The 25,992-nt window shown below is 38.3% G+C and overlaps 1 protein-coding gene across 1 annotated transcript; it reads left to right on the plus strand.

The window, feature by feature from the left end:
- The first annotated feature begins 19,056 nt into the window (after positions 1–19,056).
- On the plus strand, positions 19,057–20,766 carry LOC104234546 (glycine-rich cell wall structural protein). Its single transcript, XM_009788121.2, has one exon. The coding sequence runs from the start codon at positions 19,072–19,074 to the stop codon at positions 20,644–20,646; it is 1,575 nt and encodes a 524-aa protein (XP_009786423.2). The 5' UTR covers positions 19,057–19,071; the 3' UTR covers positions 20,647–20,766.
- Positions 20,767–25,992: the final 5,226 nt, after the last annotated feature.

Raw genomic sequence — 25,992 nt, forward strand, 5'->3', positions numbered from 1 at the left:
TCGGAATCGTGTTTGTCGTTCTGAGGTTGTTGAGGTTCAAAGGTTAGTAAACCTCAAGTATTAGATAAGGAAATGTTACGTTAAATGTTCGAAGATGCAATATAGAAATTGGTATGATAACTTTCTGCTCGTGTGTTCATCCTATGCATTTTGTTCATTTTGCGTTGTGTTATTCTTGTTTATTTGATGTCATTTAATTAAGTTGGGCTAGTTGTTCTATGACACAAGTTCGACGTTAATCTGTTCGTCCTTTCCTTTGCTTAGGTCATTCGGACAAAATTATTATTAGTACATGCTCTTGCTACGCCCGAAACACTCGTTCACTAAACTCATTTTATTAATTTTTTTGACAAGTTATGAGATTTTAGTTGTAAAAAAGTCGTAAGGTTTAGTACTGTTAAAGGCGTAAAAATGGCATCCTTTTAAAAAAAATAAAAAGGGTAAATAAAAACAAATAAATAAATAAACAAAAAAAACGAGACTAGCTTCGCCAAAAATAAAAGGGACAAATTGCGGGGCCCTCACAAAATATATGTATTAAATACTTAGATTCCGGGATGGGTCGTTTAGCAAATTTCACGGCCCTACCCAAAAATAATAATGCGCTAGTTGCTTTAGGCGCGCCTTTAATAATGTTATCTCCCTAAACTCGGGTGCACATTTATGTGACCCAAATCCAAATCTCAACGAAATCGAAATGTGTCTCTAATCACGGGTACATTGACTGTGACGTGGTATGAGATGCATTTCCATGACGTTGCAAATTCCCTTTTTTAATAATGAATGAGACGAGCCTCGCCAAATAAAAATGCAAATTGCGGGGCCCTCAATAATTAGTCATAATAAATACTTAGAATTTGGGATGGACCGTTTAGTGAATTTCACTGCCTCCCCTAAAGATAATAACGCGTTAGTCTCTTTAGACGCGATTTAATTAAATTACCTTCTTAAACTCGGGTGTGCATTTCATGCGACCCAAATCCAAATCCTAAAACATCAAATAAAATATGTTTCGGATTGTGGGTGCATTTCATGTGACACAGTCCAAAGATATGTTTTAAGCGATGTTCACATTCCTAAAAAATAATGATAATAAAGCGGTAAAAGATAAAATTTGCACATGGTTCATAATTGTATTAAAAATCAGATAAATAAGCCGAATATAACAGTTGAGCGACCGTGCTAGAACCACGGAACTCGGGAATGCCTAACACCTTCTCCCGGGTTAACAGAATTCCTTATCCGGATTTCTGGTACGCAGACTGTAATATGGAGTCATTCTTTTCCTCGATTCGGGATTAAAATTGGTGACTTGGGACACCCTAAATCTCCCAAGTGGCGACTCTGAAATAAATAAACCAATCCCGTCTCGATTGTCCTTTAATTGGAAAAAACTCCCTTGCGCCCCCCGGGTGCGTAAAAAGGAGGTGTGACAGCTCTGGCGACTCTGCTGGGGAGTAGACCCAGAACCACTGGTTCAGGGTTAAGAATTCGAGCTTAAAATAATTGTTATTATTTGGCTTTATCTATTATCTGATTTTTACATGTTTGAGCCTAATGTGTTAAATGCTGCTTTTACCGCTTTGATATTATTTGAACTGTATATAAACTGTGCCGAAACCCATATCCTTTCTGAGTCTTCTAAATCATGAAGAAGGGTGTACTTCGTACGACTTCTTTTCTGTATAGTGTCAAATCCCAATTTAGAACGAGGTTCGGACAAGTTGCTAAGCCGGTGAAGCTTCTGTATTCCCGGTACGCTGCCCCCCCTCGGCTCGAGCTGTCCGCTCGGGTAAGCCAGGTCTAGAACAAACACCCAGGTTCTGAACCTAGTATAACAAAGCCACATGCCGGATCCCTAGTAGGAACGTTTATTTGCATCATGTGCATTTGACTTAGGGGACTCAACACAGGGGTTGGGTCCGTCTAGGACAAGCAACCTGAAAATAATAGACCAGCTTTTGGCATCCTATGTGCTACATGTTGTATTTAGTCAAGGGCGAATGGGTCATTTGGTCATTTCCAGCATGGTGTTATTTTAATCAAAGCATGGGGAACATTTGTGGAATCCAAGGAGCCTTGGAATTCCCTATGTCCCCCACGCTTCATTTTTGGGAAAAGCACCTAGGGAACATTTGTGGAATCCAAGAAGTCTTGGAATTCCCTATGTCCCCCACGCTTCATTTTTGGGAAAAGCACATGGGGAACATTTGCGGAATCCAAGAAGTCTTGAAATTCCCTATGTCCCCCATGCCACATTTTTGAAAATATAATAAATATAAAAAATAAAATATATATGTATATATATAAAAAAAAAACATTGAAAATTCGAAAAAAAAAGATTGTGTATGTTTTCATCATCATCCACAAATTAGAAAATAGTGGAAAATAGGAGAAAATAACAGTGTAGAGATATAACTACTTATTGTTAGAAAAAAAAACAAATGTCCAAGTAGTGTCGAAACTCTGTCGAAACTTTGAGGATATAAAATAAATAAAAAATATATGTCTTATTAGTTTGTTTTATTAAAGCAAAGGAAAAGTAGAAAAAATAATCATTGTTTTGTCTTATTTTTTTTCTTTTTTAAAAAAAAATTAATAGAAAAGAAAATAGTTTGTCTTGCCATAAAAATGAAAAAAAAGTCTTGTTTTTAAAATTTGTGTTATTTATTTGTTTATGAAAATGACAAAATTAAAATAATCCAAAAATATTTTCTCCATTATTGACTTCTTTAGGAAGTCTTTCTAATTGTTTTCAAAAAATAATATAATATATATAAAAAAAACAAATCCGAAAATATTTTGATTCTTTTTTCAAAATTGAAAAGAAAATTCAAAATTCAAAAAAAAAACATTTTGAGAAACATTTCTTTTATTAAAAGAAAAATTCCGAAAAATATTTTCTTCTTCTTCTTTAGAATAAAGAAAAAAAGAGCAAATGAAAATTCAAAAATATATCTTAGAAGTGTTTCTTGTAAAAAGAAAATCAATCAAAAAATGCTTCCTTTCTTCTTTTAAAGTAGTTCTTTTGCCCGAACTACGCGGGTTTGATTCTCACCGGATGTGAGATACGCAGGCAACCCTCATCGGGTCCAACCCCACCGTTTTGCTAAAAAAGCCAAAAACAAACAAATAATAATCATAAAAAAAAATATATGTCAAATTTTAATTTTTGTCAGAAAGAAGTCGGGTGACGCTGTTTTATCAAGACATAGCCGAATGTTCCCGAAAGGGACGCCGGAAGGCTGACTTTGCATAAACAGCCACCTTTTTGGGTCATGTTTTGGATTTGGTCCAATTGGCCCACACAGCCTTAAAAATCTTCGTCCCCGAGACGTTGAAAGGCCGTGCTTGCAATATTGAGTTTTCTAATTTGAAAAAAATGATAAAAAGAGTCATAAATAAGTCGGGTGATGCTGTTTTGTCACAAATAGCCGAATGTTCCCGAAAGGGGCGCCGGAAGGCTGACTTTGCATAAACAGCCACCTTTTGGGTCATGTTTAGGATTTTTGGTCTAGTTGACCCACACAGCCTTATAAATCTTCGTCCCCGAGGCGCTGAAGGGCCGTGTTTGCAACACCAGTTTCTTTTGTAGTTTGAAAAGAAGAAAAAACAACTAGTCAACGGTCAGGTGAATACCGTTCAAATTTTGTCATAATAAGTCGAGCCAGCTTCGGCCGCGTCTTAAACCGTTCTTGCCAAAATAGCCTTAGAGTATCTTTCAGTTGTCGAAAGGTTATTTTCGTAAAAGAATGGACAAATTTGTAAAGTGTCATAAAATAATCCTCCCCGGCCTCAAAATTTATATGAAATTTGGAAGGGGCCACATTTGCAAAGAATAACCGTCTGGTTGCATTTGGCAAACGGGGAAAGGAACTTCTTGTCAAAAGTCTGTTAGTTAGTTTTAAACTTTTGCAATCAAGTTTGTTTTAATTTGAAAGTTGGAAATTCCAAAAAAAAAAGTGTGTTTATTATTGTTTATCTTTTATTGGTCCGAACTACACAAGGTCTGATTCATGCGGGGGCATGATACGTAGGCAATCTCCATAAGATTCGACCACAACAAAAAATAAAAAATAAGAAAAAAAATTTTGAAAAAAGAGAAAAAAAGAGAAAAGAAAAAAATGAAATGAAAAAATCTAAAGAAAAAGAAAATACAAAATATAATAAAATACAGGGGTTCCCAAAGTACTTCAAAGGGGCAAATAAGCAAGCCGGGATGACGCATGTTGTTTGAAGCAGGGATGACGCATGTTGTTTGAAGCAAAGCATGTTAGAAACGGTTAACTGCCTAGGGGCATTGCATCCTCAATGTGTTGTTATCAAATCTGTTAAACTCTAAACGCTAACAAGTTTGTTGTTTTCAGAATCTCAAACAGTTAGTTGTTAAAGAATTCTGGCAACACACCCTTACCAAACTAGATCCAAAGGACCGATAACAACAAGCATGACTACTTCTGAGAATAGTACCGAGGAAGAAAGGCCGATGAGCCAGTTGTTAAAGGAAGCGATGGAAAAGATAGAAAGGATGGGATTAGAGATGAATGCAATGCAGCTAGCTCTAGCCAAAGCACAAAAGAGCCCTGAGCCACTAGGGCACGTGCCCGAATACCCCCACTCCGGCCCTTCAACAAGCCTCCCGAATCACCGTTATCATCAGGAGAGAAGCCCCCATGATTCCCAAGCTCCACCACCCCATCAACCTCTCCCAACACCAAATGTTCCCACTTTTGTGGGACCCACATCAGCCACCCTGCAAAGAACGACCAGTGAGCCACTGTTTCAGGCTCCTGATACGCAATACTATCCCCCTGAGCCCACATTTCATGCACCAGAACCCCATACCTACAACCCGCACTTAGAGGTACCGGCAGAGATTGAAAAGCCGGTTAAAATCCCCGAACAAGATGAGGTGACGAGGAAGTTCAAGAGCCTGGAGCAGTCCTTCAGGAACCTGCACGGATTGGGCAACCAGGTCAGCGTGGCCTACAAGGATTTATGCCCTTTCCCGGACGTCCAACTCCCGGCTGGGTTCAAGATGCCTAAATTTGATTTATATGAAGGGCACGGTGATCCCATGGCGCATTTGCGGGGATTCTGTAGCAAAATGAGAGGGGCAGGTGGCAAAGATAAGCTGCTGATAGCTTATTTTGGCCAAAGCTTGAGTGGTTCGGCACTAGAATGGTACACCAGGCAAGATTCCAGTAGGTGGTATACTTGGGATGATCTGGCTCAGGCTTTCGCAGGTCATTTCCAGTACAATCTCGAGATAGTCCCTGACCGTCTCACATTGTTGAGGACCGGGAAGAAGTCCGGGGAAAGTTTTCGCGAGTTCGGGTTCCGCTGGAGAGAGCAAGCAGCCAGAGTTGATCCTCCCATGAGAGAGGGAGAAATGGTGGACTACTTCTTGCAGACACTGGATCCAACTTACTTTGGTCACTTGGTGACGACGGTTGGGAAATCCTTCAATGAAGTGGTAAAGATAGGGGTCATGATAGAGGAGGGTCTGAGGTCTGACAAAATCCTGAATTACTCAGCGCTCAAGGCAACGACCCAGGCTATTCAGAACGACACGGGAGGTGCCCTGGGAAGGAGGAAGAAAGAAGAAATTGCCACGATTGAGGCAAGCAGTTGGTCCAGGTCTGGTAAACCATACTACAACCAACCCAGACCCCACAAACCAAACTACCCATACATCCCACCTCAACACCACTATTCACCTCAAGAACCACACTTCCCCGTGCACCAAGCCCAAACATATACTCGGCCTCCGGTTCGCCCGCAATGGCGCGTGTCGGCTCCCCAGAACACACATACACCACCGCAAAACACCTATCCACCGCCAAGAGCCTACAAGAACCCTCCAGGGGCAGGTTTTCGGGGAAATCAGGCTTTCAGAAATGAAAGAATCCAAAGAACATTCACTGAGTTGGGGGAAACCTATACTGTCGTGTTCCACAAATTAAGGCAGTTAGGTTTGTTGAGTCCTGTTGAGCCCAGATTGCCAAATCCCCTTCCCAAAAATATGGACCACTCGGTAAGCTGTGAGTATTGTTCGGGGGATCCCGGACATGATACTGAGAAGTGTTGGAAGTTGAAACATGCAGTACAGAATCTTATTGACACCAACAAGATTGAGGTTCAGACACCAGTGGCTGAAAGCAAAGATTCCTTAGTTTGAAAGCAAAGATCAACAATTGAATGGCTACTCCTCTTCTTATACGAAGGGAGTCTTGGTAGTGGGCTCTGATTTTCTTTTTTGTTATCTGGATTATTCCAGGGTTGTAATCCAGATTTTTTTTTCTTGTGCTCGCCAAAGTGTGAAACCTTGCTATCCCGTATTTTAATAAAGTGAAAGTTTTTTTTCCTCATTCCTTATTTTGTTTTAATTTTTCTTCTTATTTTCTGAACAGTTCTCTTTATACTGGTTCTAATGACATGGCATGCACGACGAATCTTCAACCTAGTCTAAAAAATCAATTTGATTTCGAACTTATAGTACAATATTGTGATGATAAGTTGGAATACGATAAGGATGAAGCCTTCGAAGAAATTAACAGAGAGTTGAGCCAATTTGAAAAAGAGGGCCCAACTGACACGGAAGCCGTCAATCTAGGAATGCGGATGACATCAGGGAAGAACTAATCAAAGCACTTACTGAATTCAAAACATTTTGCATGGTCATACGACGACATGCCGGGTTGAAGCACCAATTTAGTGGTTCAAAAATTGCCCACTGACCTGACATTTCCCCCCGTCAAGCAAAATTAAGAAAGTCCAAAACCGACGTAAGTGTGAAGATTAAGGAAGAAGTAACCAAACAGCTGAATGATAAGGTTATTCGGGTCGCTCGATATCCTGATCCGGGTGTGTGTTGATTATTGCAATCTAAACAGAGCAAGCCCAATGACGCTTTGTGATCAACAAATATCGAAGGGAAATGCGTCGACATGGTTATCAATTCTGACACAGTTAAGAGATATTATGTATGATTGTAATTGTTGTTTGTTGGTATTTAGCATTTATCAGAGAATGAAATGACGGAGGCAATTCTTTCTTCTATCCAAACACTTTAACCTTTGCTTCCCCTTTTGAGCCTTATTTTTTTTTTCATACCCCTCTTTTGGAATCGGTAATGAAAATGAAAGAAAAGAGAAGAAAAAAAAAGTAATGATGATAAGAACAAAAGAAAAGTCACAAAAAAAAAAACAAACAAAGGAATTGGGAACTACGTTTGACCTGATTCTACAAAGAAGGATACGTAGGCGCCTCACGGCTCGGTCATAGTGTAACAAAAAAAATCCCCAAGCAAGAAAAACTGGGGCAGAAGTTGATTCCGAGAGTTGTAATGTTTTACCCATCAAAATCATTTTGAACCTCTTGTTACCCCTTTTCTTTTAACCATACACGAAAACCCATATTGACGTCCAAAAAAGACCTCCCGATCAGTAACTGAGAAGTGCTAAGTCAATGCAAATGGATGTCGGGGATAACACTTTGATCCCCAGCAAAGAAGAAGATCACAAGCTGGAAATGAATTGATAGCCGAAAGAATCCCCAACAGAAAGTCATATCGGCATCACTCCGATCCCCAGTTGAAAAATAAAATAAAATGAGAGAGTCTTATCGGTGAAAACCTTCACAAGTACCATAAGGCGACGAGAGTTGAGAGAAACGAGAGAGTCTTATTAGTGAAAACCCCTCGAAGGGCACTATGAGGCGACAAGACAAGATTGGCGGGAAGGATCCGCATTTGGCAAAGAGTTGAGTGCCTGTTTATCCTCAGCAACATGAGGCCGTCCGAAGGGTTGATTGATACAAATAGACTGGGTTGATTAATCCGGAATGCGTGACATGATCGTTGGGATCGGTTATATCATTCAGATAAGTTCTTTTCTTTTCTTTTCCCCAACATTTGTTCAGAAAGACTTCTTCTTTTTCTATTTTTGAAATTCTTCACTTTTTCATTTCTTGGTTTAAAGATTTTACCTCCCCAAAAGTTTATTTTTGAAAAGGATTTTCAGAGCTTACTACCAGTTGCCAAAATGATGCAAAGCAAAATGCGAATAGGACATGCCAAAGATAAGACGATAAAGCGAAAAGAAGTTGGTCGCAAGACCAAATGTTGAATGGGTCTAGATCCCAAGAGGACCAAATTTCCAAGGGTAGCTGGAGGAAAACAGGAAAACAACAGTTGAGAATTACAAAAATAGTTTTATTAATATTTTGTAGCTATTTTAAATCTTGAAAAATATTTAAAAAGATATAGTTTTGGTAGTTATTTTGCTTACATAGGACTAGTTAAGCAACGCCTTGTTCCTATTTCTCGGGTCTGGGCAAAAGAATAATATTCGGGTTCAAACTACCCGTTTTTAGGCCTAATTTCAGACCTAGCCCATAATAAACCGAGTCCAGGACACATGGGGAACCCCACCACGCGTGGGGGACACAAACCTTGAACCCCACCACACGTGGGCTCATTTTTTGGGGCAAACCCATTATAATACACGGATGAAACATTTGAAAAGGGGGGACTTTTGGAAAAAATTGGAAAAAAACCAACGGACTTTTGGAATTTTTGGGAGGGAACTACTGTTGATCTTTCTTCTTCATAAAGAAGAAAGAAAGAAAACCTGAAAAAAGAAAAAAAACCAACGAACAGACTTGGGAAAATTTTGGAACGGGCACTGTTCATCTTCTCCAATAGAAGAAGAACAAGAAAACCCTACTTCAAAAAACCAGACCCGTCGCATCCCCGTCGCCAAAAACCAAACCACCTGAAGAGGAAGACACCATCGTCTTCTTCTTCAACTCACCAAACGACCCATCCAGCTCCGGCCATCGACTACTGTCCGAACACCACCACCATTGCTGCCCGCTACCCCGCCATAATTGATCAACCAAACCTTCAACTCCCCCACTGCCCAAAACCACCACCAACACACCAAAACCACCATCAACAACCCTACTGTCACCCCAGCAAAACCACCACCAAACGACCACCCCTCCTCCTTCTAGCTCCAACGAACCAGTCCGCCATTTTCAGTCCGACGAGCAGCTATCGCTGCATGCCAAGCAGTCGTAGCTGCGTTTCCGAGCAGCGGTGGGTTGCTGCGATCTTGCTTGGCCGAGTTTTCTGTTTTCCGTCGAGGTCGACTTTGGTTCGTCGAGGTCCGGTACGTTGAGGCGCTGTCCGAGGTTCTGTCGTTGTTCTTCGTTCAGAGAGGTCCGGCTTGAGTTCCGTCGGAATCGTATTTGTCGTTCTGAGGTTGTTGAGGTTCAAAGTTTAGTAAACCTCAAGTATTAGATAAGGAAATGTTACGTTAAATGTTCGAAGATGCAATATAGAAATTGGTATGATAACTTTCTGCTTGTGTGTTCATCCTATGCATTTTGTTCATTTTGCGTTGTGTTATTCTTGTTTATTTGATGTCATTTAATTAAGTTGGGCTAGTTGTTCTATGACACAAGTTCGACGTTAATCTGTTCGTCCTTTCCTTTGCTTAGGTCATTCGGACAAAATTATTATTAGTACATGCTCTTGCTACGCCCGAAACACTCGTTCACTAAACTCATTTTATTAATGTTTTTGACAAGTTATGAGATTTTAGTTGTAAAAAAGTCGTAAGGTTTAGTACTGTTAAAGGCGTAAAAATGGCATCCTTTTAAAAAAAATAAAAAGGGTAAATAAAAACAAATAAATAAATAAACAAAAAAAACGAGACTAGCTTCGCCCAAATAAAAGGGACAAATTGCGGGGCCCTCACAAAATATATGTATTAAATACTTAGATTCCGGGATGGGTCGTTTAGCAAATTTCACGGCCCTACCCAAAAATAATAATGCGCTAGTTGCTTTAGGCGCGCCTTTAATAATGTTATCTCCCTAAACTCGGGTGCACATTTATGTGACCCAAATCCAAATCTCAACGAAATCGAAATGTGTCTCTAATCACGGGTACATTGACTGTGACGTGGTATGAGATGCATTTCCATGACGTTGCAAATTCCCTTTTTTAATAATGAATGAGACGAGCCTCGCCAAATAAAAATGCAAATTGCGGGGCCCTCAATAATTAGTCATAATAAATACTTAGAATTTGGGATGGACCGTTTAGTGAATTTCACTGCCTCCCCTAAAGATAATAACGCGTTAGTCTCTTTAGACGCGATTTAATTAAATTACTTTCTTAAACTCGGGTGTGCATTTCATGCGACCCAAATCCAAATCCTAAAACATCAAATAAAATATGTTTCGGATTGTGGGTGCATTTCATGTGACACAGTCCAAAGATATGTTTTAAGCGATGTTCACATTCCTAAAAAATAATGATAATAAAGCGGTAAAAGATAAAATTTGCACATGGTTCATAATTGTATTAAAAATCAGATAAATAAGCCGAATATAACAGTTGAGCGACCGTGCTAGAACCACGGAACTCGGGAATGCCTAACACCTTCTCCCGGGTTAACAGAATTCCTTATCCGGATTTCTGGTACGCAGACTGTAATATGGAGTCATTCTTTTCCTCGATTCGGGATTAAAATTGGTGACTTGGGACACCCTAAATCTCCCAAGTGGCGACTCTGAAATAATTAAACCAATCCCGTCTCGATTGTCCTTTAATTGGAAAAAACTCCCTTGCGCCCCCCGGGTGCGTAAAAAGGAGGTGTGACAGCTGCTACTACAAGCTGCTGTGTAAGTTGCTACTATACCAGATATGGATAATCTTCTACTGAGAGCAATGTTTATCTATAACGGAGTACTGAATGGATAAACCTATTATACCCGGTATGGATAATCTTCTACCTAGGGTGATATTTATCCATAACCGGGTATCGAAGTGATAAGCTTCTTCAGGAAGCTTATTTCCAATAGAGTACTAAATGGATAAACATATTTACGGTGGAGTCTCATATGGATAAGCTTCTTCAGGAAGATTATTTACAACGAAGTACTAAATGAATATCCATAATATAATATATTTATAACACTCCTCCTTGGATGTTCATTAAAAGATAATGTGTCTCATTAAAACCTTACTAGGAAAAACCACGTGGGAAAAAATCCTAGTGAAGAAAAAGAGTACACATATTTAGTAATACGCATTGCTAGGTGCCTCATTAAAAACCTTATAAGGAAAACCCCATGGGAAAAAACCTTAGTAAGGGAAAAAGAGTGCATCGCGTATTTTACTCCCCCTGATGAAAACCTTGTTTCAAATATTTGAGTCTCCGCATTCCAATCTTGTATACCATCTTCTCAAAAGTTGAAGTTGGCAAAGATTTAGTGAATAAATCTGCTGGATTATCACTTGAACGGATTTGTTGCACATCAATGTCACCACTTTTCTGAAGATCGTGTGTGTAGAATAATTTTGGTGAAATGTGCTTCGTTCTATCTCCTTTTATAAATCCTCTCTTCAATTGGGCTATGCATGCAGCATTGTCTTCGTATAAAATTGTGGGTCTTTTCTCACATTCCAAACCACATTTTTCTCGAATAAAATGAATTATTGATCTCAACCATACGCATTCCCTACTTGCTTCATGAATAGCTATTATCTCAGCGTGATTTGAAGAAGTAGCAACAATAGATTGCTTTGTGGAGCGCCATGATATGATAGTACCTCCATATGTAAATACGTAGCCGGTTTGAGATCGAGCTTTATGGGGATCAGATAAATAACCTGCATCTGCATAACCAACAAGGTCTGCACTATCTTTGTTAGCATAAAACAAACCCATATCAAGAGTTCCCTTTAAATATCGCAATATATGCTTAATCCCGTTCCAATGTCTCCGTGTAGGAGAAGAACTATATCTTGCTAGTAAATTAACAGAAAATGCTATGTCAGGCCTTGTAGCATTAGCAAGATACATTGGTGCACCAATTGTACTGAGATAGGTTACTTCGGGACCAAAGAGTTCCTCGTCCTCTTCTGGAGGTCGGAACAAATCTTTATTCACTTCAAGTGATCGAACAACCATTGGTGTACTCAATGGGTGCGCTTTGTCCATGTAAAAGCGTTTTAAGACCCTTTCTGTATAGGCAGATTGATGGATAAAGATCCCGTCTGCTAAATGTTCAATTTGCAGACCAAGACAAAGTTTTGTCTTTCCAAGATCTTTCATCTCAAATTCTTTCTTAAGATATTCAATTGCCTTTTGGAGCTCTTCTGGAGTTCCAACAAGATTTATGTCATCAACATAAACAGCAAGTATAACAAATTCTGATGCCATTTTCTTTATAAAAATACATGGACAAATAACATCATTTATGTAACCTTCTTTCAGCAAATATTCACTAAGGCGATTATACCACATGCGCCCAGATTGCTTTAAACCGTACAAAGATCTTTGTAATCTGATTGAATACATTTCCTGAGATTTTGCTTCAGGCATTTTAAATCCTTCAGGGATTTTCATATAAATTTCATTATCAAGTGAACCGTACAGATAAGCTGTAACTACATCCATTAGATGTATTTCAAGCTTTTCATGTAGTGCTAAACTGATGAGATATCGAAATGTTATGGCATCCATAACAGGTGAATATGTTTCATCAAAATCGATTCCAGGTCGTTGTGAGAATCCTTTTGCAACAAGGCGAGCTTTGTATCTTTCAACTTCATTCTTATCATTCCTTTTTCGTACAAAAACTCATTTATGACCAACTGGTTTTATACCAGCAGGTGTTTGGACTACTGGTCCAAAGACCTCTCTTTTAACAAGTGACTTCAATTCCGATTGAATTACCTCTTGCCATTTTGGCCAATCAGATCTTTGTCGACATTCTTCGACAAATAGAGGTTCAAGATCCTCACTATCTTGCATAATATTAAGTGCAACATTATATGCAAAAATATTATCCACCACTATTTTAGATCGATTTAAATTAATCCCATCACCGATCGAACTTATTAAAAGTTCCTCACTCACATGAGCTTCGGGTTCATTAATTTCTTCAGGAATCTCAGAACTAATCAGATTTTGGGTCTCTTTAGGAGATCCCTTCATAGTATCGTTTTGATCATTTGTCGATTTTCCTTTTCGAGGATTTCGATCCTTAGAACCCAAAGGCCTACCACGCTTCAGACGTGCTTTAGGTTCACTATCTCTCATGCTAGTAGATGGTCCTACTGGGACATCAATTCGGATAGGCACATTCTCTGCTGGGATATGTGACTTAGTTATCCTTTTCAAATCAGTAAATGCGTCTGGCATTTGATTTGCTATATTCTGTAAATGGATGATCTTCTGGACCTCCTGATTACATATAGGGGTACGGGGATCAAAGTGAGATAATGATGAAATTTTCCACACAATTTCTCTTTTGATTTCCTTTTTCTCTCCCCATAATTGTGGAAAATTTATTTCATCAAACCGACAATCTGCAAATCGAGCAGTAAATAAATCTCCTGTTAATGGTTCAAGATAGCGAATAATAGAGGGTGATTCAAACCCAACATATATTCCTATCCTTCTTTGTGGTCCCATCTTACTACGTTGTGGTGGTGCTACTGGCACATATACAGTACATCCGAAAATTCGTAGATGGGCAATATTTGGTTCATGACCAAAAACTAATTGTGACGGAGAATATTTATTATAATGTGTCGGTCTGAGACGGATAAGTGATGTTGCATGCAAGATAGCATGGCCCCAAGCAGTAGTGGGCAATTTTGTTTTCATAAGTAGTGGTCTTGCTATCAATTGCAGGCGTTTAATAAATGACTCTGCAAGGCCATTTTGAGTATGAACATAAGCTACAGGATGTTCAACTTTTATCCCAACGGATAGACAATAATCATCAAAAGCTTGAGATGAGAATTCTCCAGCATTATCAAGGCGAATAGCCTTTATAGGATAATCTGGGAATTGTGCCCTTAATCGAATTATTTGGGCTAATAGCTTTGCAAACGCCAGGTTGCGAGATGATAGTAGGCACACATGAGACCATCTTGAAGATGCATCTATTAGGACCATAAAATATCTAAACAACCCACTTGGTGGGTGAATAGGTCCACATATATCCCCATGTATACGCTCTAAAAAGGCAGGGGATTCAATACCAACCTTCATTGGTGATGGTCTAGTGATCATTTTTCCTTGATAACAAGCATCACAAGAAAATTCGTCATTTGTAAGAATCTTCAAGTTCTTTAATGGATGCCCACTCGAATTTTCAGTAATTCGTCTCATCATTATTGATCCGGGATGGCCCAAACGGCCATGCCAAAGCACAAAAGTATTTGAATCCGTAAACTTCTGGTTTACGATAGAGTGTGCTTCAATTGTACTAATTTTTGAATAGTATAAGCCAGAAGATAAAGTTGGTAACTTTTCTACAATGCATTTCTGGCCAGAAATATTCTTTGTAATACAAAGATATTCCCTGTTCATTTCATCTATTGTCTCAACATGATACCCATTTCGGCGGATATCTATAAAACTCAACAAGTTTCTTCGGGACTTGGAGGAGAACAATGCATTGTCTATAATAAGTTTTGTTCCCTTAGACAGAAATATTATGGCTCTTCCGGAGCCTTCAATCAAACTTATATTACCAGAAATTGTTGAAACATTTGCTTTTTCCTTATGCAAATAAGAAAAGTATTTCTGATCGTTGAATATGGCATGAGTTGTTCCACTATCAATAACACAAATATCTTCATGATTTGTCTTTGATCCAAACATAATTTGAGGGTTATCCATATTCTTCAAAATAACATAAATAAAATATATTATAGTAAACATCATTATCAAAGCATAACTTTTATTTATGTACAACAATTACATAACCATACTATCTATTACAAACAACAAAAATTAAAATATTTACATTTCTACAGATTCACTACCGATTACATGACTTGTTTCTCCTTCTGGGAGTGCAAAGTAATCAGCTACATCCAAATGCATGAAGTCTAAATTATCTTCAGAAATAAAATTTGCTTCAGCATTTTTCTCTGTCTTCTTCAGGGAGGCTTGATAAAGCTCAACCAGGTGCTTTGGCGTACGGCAGGTACGTGACCAGTGCCCTTTTCCTCCACATCTATAGCATGCATTTTCTGCATTTGGCGCTTGCACCGCTTCATGCTTTTGTTCCTTCCTTTTCCACTGCTGGTGGTGAGGAGGCTTCTTTGGTGCATTATTATTACCATGATTGGGGTTTCTTCCCCGACCACGGCCATGACCACGACTGGGGCCACGACCTCTTCCACGTTTAGCTTGGTGGAAGTTCGTCTCATTCACTTCAGGGAATGGACAAGAACCAATAGGTCGGCTTTCATGATTTTTCATTAATAGCCCATTATGTTGCTCTGCTATAAGAAGATGTGAGATAAGTTCAGAATACTTTTTAAATCTCATCTCTCGATATTGCTGCTGCAGGAGCATATTCGAGGCATGAAAAGTGGTGAAAGTTTTCTCCAACATATCATGATCAGTAATATTATCACCACATAATTTCAATTGGAAAATAATTCTGAACATAGCAGAATTATACTCACGGATAGATTTAAAATCTTGTAGCCTTAGATGAGTCCAATCATAACGTGCATGTGGAAGAACGACCATCTTCAGGTGGCCATATCTATCTTTCAAATTATTCCACAGTATGACTGGATCTTTAATAGTGAGATATTCTATTTTCAGGCCCTCATCAAGGTGATAGCGTAGGAATATCATTGCTTTGGCACGGTCTTGGTTTGATGCCTGATTTTTATCCTTGATGGTGTCTGTCAGACCCATCGCATCAAGATGAATTTCAGCATCAAGCACCCAAGACATGTAGCTTTTGTCTGATATATCCAGGGCTACAAATTCAAGTTTAGAAAGATTTGACATTATTTAGGAAAAGAAAGTTCTTACCTCTAATACTTTCAAAGTATTTGCTCGAGATGTCAGAGTCTCGTGCTGATAACATATTATAAAATAAAGACTGTAAAGTAAAGACAAGTATAGAGAGAAACTGATATATTATTCGAATTCAAACTGATGTACATAATGTACTGAAATCTCTTCTATTTATAGAAGAAAGGAAACTGCTGTGTAAGCTGTTACGCAAGCTGCTGTGTAAGCTGCTACTACAAGCTGCTGTGTAAGCTGCTTCTACAAGCTGCTATGTAAGCTGCTGTGTAAGCTGCTACTGCAAGCTGCTGTGGATAATCTTTTACTGAGAGCAATGTTTATCCATAACTGAGTACTGAATGGATAAGCTTATTATACCCAGTATGGATAATCTTCTACCTAGGGTAATGTTTATCCATAACAGGGTACCGAAGTGATAAGCTTCTTCAGGAAGCTTATTTCCAATAGAGTACTAAATGGATAAACATATTTACGGTGGAGTCCCATATGAATAAGCTTCTTCAGGAAGATTATTTACAACGGAGTACTAAATAAACATCCATAATATAATTATTATAACATAATAACCTTTATCGTAAAAGTGTTTGTTTAAATTACTCCTTGTCTCTCCTTAAACAGTCTCATCTAGTTAATACTTCCACTATTTTAGAATACAAAGATCGAGTATGTCCTAAAGAAAATAACAGTCACTCAGTCCCAACTTATGTATTGCACTTAAAGATCATTTCGAGAGTCAAACGAATTTATTTTATCATAATCTTTTTATATGCTTTTTTATATTCTAAATTATTAATTATTTTTATTTATAGTATTTTTAATATAATTTTTATTTCAAAAACTTAAAAGTTTTTATATTCAAATTCACAATCAATATTAAAAATTTGACTTTAAAATGTGAATGGCATTGGGACGAAGGAAGTAATAAATGAATAGGTGTTTGGTAAAACACTTCTGCATGTAGGGCATTTAATACTTAGAAATTACCTCCCCTTTAGATTATAGTAATTCAATTTTTATCTTTGAATGAAGTTAGATAGTTCCGATTACTCTAATCTACTTGACTGAAAAATACAGCTTGTCTTGGAAAAAAGAAAAAGTACAGATTGAGGAGAAGAGTTAAAGAAGGCCACAACAAATAAAGTGCAAACTTTTTTTTCTATAGCAATTTGCAATTTGTCTTTATTTAGCACCAGAAAGTCAATTTGTTTGCTGTTGAGAGCTGGAAAAGGTAAAGCAAAATAAAAACTTGAAAGAAAAGGTTGTTTCAAGTCACACTGCTGTTGATTTTGATGTGTAGCTACAAGCAATAACTTCTTAATTATCCTCTTACCTGTCTATATTTAGTTTATTATATGTCAACAAAGAATTATAAATAGATTATGTCTATTACACGAGAACAAAATGTGAGACCCCTAAAATTTTTGAAAGAATGACGTTGTATAGCCGCTCTTAAAATAACAGCCGAATATATATATATATATATATATATATATATATATATATATATATATATATATATATATATATATATACAAAAAATATATAAATTTTTATATATGTTTGCGGCTACCCAATGTAAATAGTTTTGATCGCAGGCTAATAATGATCTTTGCCTAGATTTTCGGGCCAAGTGCACCAACCGTTATTTTTAGGGATGCTATTTAGTGATTAGCTAGTACTTATTTTGTCCCGAAATTTTAAATTAAAAATCTTAACTTCAGGACAACTCAGAATATTTTTGTCCTGAAAAATTAAATAAAAAATAAATAAAATTCTGAATACACTGGCTAATTCCTAATTAGTAGACTTTAGAATATGACTACTTGGTGTCATTTCTACTAGATTTTCTTGTCGATCGACATTGAAAATATTGAAGTATACCCGACTTGAAAGATACTCTAGAGGGAATTTTGGTATACTAATAACTAATTATCATAGAATTTCAACTAGCTACTTAAAAATATTTTTAAATGAAATGATCAGACAGAAAGAAAAAAAAAAAGTGGATATAAAAGTGTCTTCACATGAAAAAGATGGATAATAATATTTTGAAATTATTGAAAACTAGTTAAGCACATCTTAAACCAAAGTTTTGAATTTTGATAACCCAAATTAAACTTGTTCGGCCTTATCAAATGTGCAGAAATATCCATAAGTATTATGTATACTCAAAGCGCCAAAAAGTATTTATTATATAAACTCAATAATGTAGCATAATAGAAAAGCTTTTGTGTGCTGGCTATTAGTTACAAAAAGGGTAAATTCAAAATATTTAGGAAAAATGACATTGTATAATTGCTCTCAAAATACTAATGCATTAGGGCAAGATGTCTCATGTCTATATTACACCCCTTGGAGTGTTGCCTTACCTGGATCCTGCGTAAAGGCGGGATGTCTTGTACACCGGGCAGCCTTTAATAGTCACTCTCAAAATAATAACCGAAAAAATATATATTTTTGTATATACACATTTCTCTATGTTATATACAAAAAATATATAATTTTATATGTTTTTTCGCGGCTATCAAATGTATATAAGGCTAAATATTATGCTAAGTTAAGTGAGGCTATTTAAGAAGCTTTGGTTGTTAAATTTAAGAAATTAAGAAGCTAGTATCTTAGCTGACAACCATCAATAATCAAAATGTGAATTTAACTTATTTAAGCATTAACAGAAGCCTTAAATTTAACACACAAAATTAATTATATTGTGCGAACCAAACTTTATTATAATCCACTATCCAGTCCATTGTGCTGCAAAAATAGCTGGCAAATTCAACCATTCCCAATAAAAGAAATTCGGAATTCTAGACTTTAATGCAAACTGAAATAAAAGGCTACTTCTCTACCGTTACGTACAACATTTAGGCAGACAAAAATTATTTTTTCTTCTTTTAACATAGGCGGATAAAACTAAATTTCTGCACGAAATATTGAATTCTATGGACCAAAAGAACAATTATTTTTAGACGAAATTAACTTTGACATAGTTGTATGAAATCAAATGGTATTGTGAGATCAAGATCGAAACTTGCATTGTTTTCTTATGAATAGAGATAAACTGATATTAAAGAAAACACGTTCTCATAATTATGTATGCATCTCAACTCTGAATGTGGAAAACTGGTAGTAGTTGTAGCAATTTAATGCACATCATTAATGTAAGAGCAAGGCACTGAAGTTTTACTGCAAGAAAATGCAAGTATATAAAGCCCTTTACTTCTTAATGCCATTTGCACAAATCAGTTGTCAGAAAACTGAAAAAGGTCACGCAATTCAAAATTATTCCTTGAAGATGATAGGCCGGGGATTGAGGGTGGGGGTGTTAGCATTGCTTTGTTTTCATGTCCTTGTAGGGAGTGTGGTTCTCGCTAGAAATTTGAAAATTGAGGATGAGAAGTTTTTGTTTAAGGGAGGAGGATTTGGTGGTGGTTTTGGCGCTGGTGGAGGTGTTGGAGGTGGATTTGGTGGTGGGGGTGGTGGAGGTTTTGGTGGTGGTGATGGAGGTGGTATTGGTGGTGGAGCTGGTGGTGGGTTCGGAAAGGGTGGTGGAATAGGTGGTGGAATTGGGGGCGGTGCAGGAGGCGGGGGTGGTATAGGTGGAGGCATTGGTAAAGGTGGTGGTATTGGAGGCGGTATTGGTGGTGGTGCAGGAGGCGGTATTGGTGGAGGAGCTGGAGGTGGCAAAGGAGGAGGAATTGGTGGTGGTGCAGGAGGCGGGGGTGGTATAGGTGGAGGTATTGGTAAAGGTGGTGGTATTGGAGGAGGAGCTGGTGGCGGTGCAGGAGGCGGTATTGGTGGAGGAGCTGGAGGTGGCAAAGGAGGAGGAATTGGTGGTGGCGCTGGCGGAGGATATGGAAAAGGTGGTGGCATTGGAGGAGGTGCAGGAGGAGGGAAAGGTGGAGGCATTGGTGGCGGAGTTGGAGGTGGAGGCGGTATTGGTGGAGGAGCTGGAGGTGGCAAAGGAGGAGGAATTGGCGGTGGCGCTGGTGCAGGTGGAGGATATGGAAAAGGTGGTGGCATAGGAGGAGGTGCGGGTGGAGGGAAAGGTGGCGGCGTTGGTGGCGGAGTTGGAGGAGGAGCTGGTGGTGGAGTAGGAGGAGGAATTGGAAAGGGTGGAGGTATTGGAGGTGGTGCAGGAGGAGGAATAGGAAAGGGTGGTGGCATTGGTGGAGGAGCCGGTGGTGGTGCTGGAGGTGGAATCGAAAAAGGTGGTGGCGTTGGAGGTGGTATAGGCAAAGGTGGCGGCATTGGTGGAGGAGCTGGAGGTGGAGTCGGTGGTGGTGTTGGAGGTGGAATTGGAAAAGGTGGGGGAATTGGCGGTGGTATTGGCAAAGGTGGTGGTGTTGGTGGCGGCATTGGCGGGGGAGCTGGTGGTGGTGTTGGAGGTGGTATTGGCAAGGGTGGTGGCATTGGAGGCGGAATCGGTAAAGGTGGCGGCATAGGTGGAGGAATAGGCGGTGGCGTTGGTGGAGGTGCTGGAGGAGGAATTGGCAAGGGTGGTGGCTTTGGCGGAGGAATTGGTGGCGGTGCAGGAGGAGGAGTTGGTGGAGGTGCCGGTGGTGGTTTAGGTGGAGGATTTGGTAAGGGTGGCGGCATTGGTGGAGGATTTGGTGGTGGTGCGGGAGGAGGAGTTGGTGGTGGCATTGGAGGAGGTGCCGGAGGTGGATTTGGAGGCGGATTTGGGGGAGGAGGTGGTTTAGGTGGAGGAGCTGGAGGTGGTTTTGGTGGAGGAGGTGGTGGTGGTGGTGGAATTGGAGGATATCACTAAACATCCTCTTGTTAATGAATTTAAACACAGAGTTAAGCATGTATACCATTGCTATTGTCATTAAATTTTCGAAATTATTATTCATGAGTATTATATGAAATGAAATCAAATTTCTTCTTCTATTCGTTAATAATATGCTTACATGCAACATTCTCTTCCTTTATCATGCACGTCAACCTCTATCGATGCATGGAACTGAAATACATGTTGCTTTATGTGCAAGACACACTGGGACCAAAATGAATAGGAGTATTATAAAACAGAAAACTTATTATGTTCAAATTTCAACAGCTTTGGTTGTTTTTCCCTTTTTTTGATAAGTGTGGAAGGGGGAGTACTGGACTAGAGTAGTTCAAATTCTTATCTAATTGGCACAATATTTCGATGTTGTCTCTTTTGCAAATTGCACTAGAAGGCAACAAATTTATCATTTCATTGGGAATATTGCTACTAAGTTTAAGTGTTGCTGTTTAATGGAGGGATATTACTTAAATCTCTTGCATTAATATATGACGTGACGGATATTTCAAGATGGTGAACTCATATAATGGTGCTCCAAAAAGAAGACCTTTTCATTAAAATACAAACCAACAAAAAATAATTAATATGCACAAGTTGGATTAGATCATAAAATTCAGGGGATTTAACTCTAAGTCGTTTCATTCTGAAATTTTACCTACGCAATGCACACGTCGAATTGGGTCATCAACTCTCTCATCAGTCCAATAAAAAGAGGAATGAGAGACCTGAAATTTTGGAGTGGCCACAAACTTGGTGTACCCTTCGTCTTTAGACACTTGTTGTGTTTCAAACTGAATTTATAATCCGACAGGGGACAGTAAATACACAAAAAAGAATAAACTAGATTGTCTTGTAGATGGGGGCGGACACACGTAATGAAGTGGTGTCATGGGACACTACTTTGTCAGAAAATTTTACTAAATATATATTTTAATATTGTGAAAAAACGAATAAGTAGAAAAAATGACACTATTGTCACAGATTGTTTCTTGTCTTGTCGGTTATGTGTTGATTTTATTCTAAGGATCAGAGGTTCAAACCTCGTCTAGTATGTATTTTTGGCAAATATTTGAGAGAGCTTCTGTGATTAAAAACGTGATTAAACAGAATTGAATTGATGACCTCTTCTAATTTAAGACTCAACAATATCAATAAATTAAAGTTATTTGTTCTTGTCTAAAAGTATAATAATTAAAGTTATTTATTCTCGTTCTTTTATAAATTTCGACAGCACTTATAAAAATTCTTGCATGGAGAGAATAAAGTTCATGTTGATATGGCTTTTCAAACAGCTGCTCTTTGTATTTTTCCTCGTTAAGGAATACGTATGATGTTCAGATTGATGTACTGATTTTCTTGGAAAGCTTTAGATTTTTTGCAAAGGAATATACAAAGGAAACTGACTCGTTTTATCTCCCGCTTGGTTTCACTTCAAATCAGAGGCGGAAGTATGGGAGTCACTGGTCCCGGTAATTTCAAAAAAAAAAAAAGGTATGGTATATATCTTAAATAAAAAAGTATATATTTTCATTATCATCCTAAAACTCAAAGTTTAGACAACTGTATTGGTTAATTTGAGGGTGCACAATTTGACTTTAAGTGCGTTGTGTTGCTACTTTGCCTGTATTTGTAAAATAATGATTATGGAAATTAAAACGTTAGCTTATTAACGTAAATATAAATGATATAAATGAAACACAAATCAATTCGAGCCCACTGAATTCACAGTGTTTCCTTAATAAATTTAATCCCCTCCTAGTACCCAAGGTTATGAATTATTTCCTCCCAGGATAGAACGAATTACACACTGGTGTAGCGGTACTTCATACCCCAATGTTTCAGCGAACACAAAGTTCGGCAGCAAATCACACTTACTGTTGCTTTCTTAGTAGTTTAAAATAATGCAGAACAAGGGAGGAGAAGTCAGAAATTCGTATGGAAAATCTGAGAGGAAGGAGTGCAAAGTATAGCTAACGTTGAGTTTTCGGTGAAGAGAAGATCAATTGCTCTCAAGTTTTCAGTGAGTCTTCAACAGGCTGCTTGCACCTTCTATTTATAGTGCAATTAGCTGCTAAAAATGGACCCGCTGCCACTCATGAAGTGGAGCACTTGGCCATGGTGGACAGAGCACCAGGTTGTTTACTAATGGAGCAATCAATATGGCAATGGTGGCTGGAGCACTACTCATGGTGGAATGAGCACTTGCTCATTAATATTCACGGATTGGAAAACATCCGTTACAAACACGGATAATATTACGTTAATATTCACTATTAACAAATAAATTTGGTCCAAAAAATTAATCAATCAATCGATCATTTGACCAAATCCAAATCCAAATCCGAAGCCGAATCCGAAGCCGTAGCCGAAGCCGAGCGAGCGAGCGACGACGACGCGAGGCTTGCCTTCTTCTTAACTCTTTAAGAGCTACATGAAGTGCATTTGTATATAAACCCACCAAACTCATTTTCCTCTACCAATGAGGGACAATGTCTCATTAAAAGGAGAGGAAAACTTAAAATTTTACTCAAAATTTTTATTTCCCTCAATTTCCCATTCACCCTCTTTTTAATACATTTCTATATTAAAAAGAAACTCAACAATCCCCCACATGAATGGGGAATGGCTATATCACGGAAGTATGCATGAAAAACTTGTGTGATTTGCAAGCAAGGATTAATTGCATCTGGATAAGTAGGTTTCCCTTTGAACTTTCCGTAGTGAACTTATGTCGGATATACTCGGTCAATCGGTAGATTTGATATCTTTGAACCGTCGAACTTTAGTGTATACCTAGACAACCATAAGTCACACAATCAATCCCTTAACCGTCTTTGGTTCTCATTGTTGTGTTCGTTTCAGCCATGAACACTGCCTGGTTTCATAAGTGCGTAGAGAATTGGCCTTGCAAAATTCTCCTTGAAGCGGATAACACTTCACACTTACATAGGTGATTCCTAAACGTGTCATCCCGTAGATACACTATTTGATATACCCTATATCAAATTTAGAAATCATTAAAAAGCCTTAATGCTTTATCCTTGGTACTGAACATTGTCTCATCACGAGAATGGACTAAAATTTTTGTTGACAATGTTGAACCGTCATTAATGACTTTGTTTGATCTCCTTGAACCTAGATCTTGGGATCTTCAGTCTTCTAGGTAGAGTTACCGCCACAATGACTTGTTCTCGGCCATAGTCCCATTCCCCTCGATGATTTCTCAAATACCTCTCTAGTTAGACCTTTTGTAAGTGGATCCGACACATTATCACTTGACCTTACATAGTCAATCGTCATAATTCCTCTAGAGGGTAGTTGCCTAACGGTTTTATGTCTTCGTCGTATATGACGAGATTTACCCATTATACATAACGCTCCCAGCCCTTTCAATTGTTGCTTGGCTATCACAATGTATGCATATTGGTGCCAAAGGTTTGAGCCAAAATGGAATGTCTTCCAAGAAATTCCGGAGCCATTCAGCTTCTTCACCGGCTTTATCTAAGGCTATGAACTCAGCCTCCATTATAGAGCGGGCAATACATGTTTGTTTGGACGACTTTCAAGATACCGCTCCTCCACTAATATTGAATACATATCCACTTGTGGACTTCGAATCAGTTAAACCGGTGATCCAATTTGCATCACAATATCCTTCAATCACCGCAGGATATTTACTGTAGTGCAAATCAAAGTTTTGGTATGTTCTAAATATCCCAAAACTCGTTTCATTGTCATCCAGTGAGATTGACCTGGATTGCTCGTGTATCGACTCAGTTTACTTATAGCACAAGCTATATTTGGTTGTGTACAATTCATGATGTACATTAAGCATCCCAACACACGAGCATAATCCAATTGTGATATGCTTTGGCCTTTGTTCTTTGCTAATGCAAGATTCACGTCAATTGGAGTCTTTGCAACTTTAAAGCCTAAGTGCTTGAATTTTTCAAGTACTGTCTTAATATAATGAGATTGTGACAATGCCAGACCTTGAGGAGTCTTTTGGATCTTAATCCCCAGAATTAAATCTGCAACTCCCAAGTCCTTCATATCAAACCTGCTAGTTAGCATACGCTTAGTCGCATTTATGTTGGCAATGTCATTACTCATTATCAGCATATCATCCACATATAGGCAAACAATGACTATGTGATTTGGAACATTTTTAATGTACACACATTTATCACATTCATTTATCTTAAAACCATTTGACAACATTGTTTGGTCAAATTTTGCATGCCATTGTTTGGGTGTTTGTTTTAGTCCGTAGAGGGACTTAACAAGTCTACATACCTTCTTTTCTTTACTTGGGACTACAAACCCTTCAGGTTGTTCCATGTAAATTTCTTCCTCCAAATCTCCATTTAAGAAAGCTGTCTTTACGTCTATTTGATGAATTTCAAGACCATAAACAGCAGCTAAAGCTACTAGCATTCATATGGACGTATTCTTGTCACTGGAGAATATGTATCAAAGTAGTCAAGACCTTCTCGTTGTCTATACCCTTTGACAACAAGTCTTGCTTTAAATTTATCAATAGTGCCATCATCTTTCATTTTTCTTTTAAAAATCCATTTACACCCCAAAGGTTTATTTCCAGGAGGAAGATCAACCAATTCACATGTATGGTTGTTCAATATGGATTCTATTTCACTATTGACTGCCTCTTTCCAGTACAATGATTCCGAAGAAGACATAGCTTCTTTAAATGTTCGAGGCTCATTTTCCAATAAGAAAGTCACAAAATCTGGTCCAAACGAAGTAGACGTTCTTTGACGTTTACTACATCTTGGATCCTCCTGATAAAATGTACTTTCTTTTGTTTCTTCCCGAGGTCATTTAGATCCTTCACCAAACAACTCACATTCCTTTTTATACGGATATATATTTTCAAAGAACTCAGCATTATCTGATTCTATAACTGTATTATTATGAATGTCAGGATTTTCTGATTTATGAACCAGAAAATCGATATGCTTTACTATTGGTCGCATATCCTATGAAAACACAATCAACTGTTTTCGGTCCTACTTTTACCCTTTTGGGTAACTTGTACTTTTGCCAAACACCCCCACACTTTAAAATAATTCAAGTTGGGCTTCCTTCCTTTCCATTTTTCATATGGAATGGATTGTGTTTTGCTATGGGGTACTCGATTTAGTATTCGGCTAGCCGTAAGAACAGCTTCCCCCCACAAGTTCTGTGGCAATCCAGAACTTATCAACAATGCGTTCATCATCTCCTTTAATGAACGATTCTTTCTTTCCGCAATCCCATTGGATTGGGGCGTGTAAGGGGCTGTTGTTTGATGAATAATTCCAT

The sequence above is a fragment of the Nicotiana sylvestris genome, chromosome 1, assembly GCF_000393655.2.
Source record: "Nicotiana sylvestris chromosome 1, ASM39365v2, whole genome shotgun sequence".
Lineage (NCBI taxonomy): Eukaryota > Viridiplantae > Streptophyta > Magnoliopsida > Solanales > Solanaceae > Nicotiana > Nicotiana sylvestris.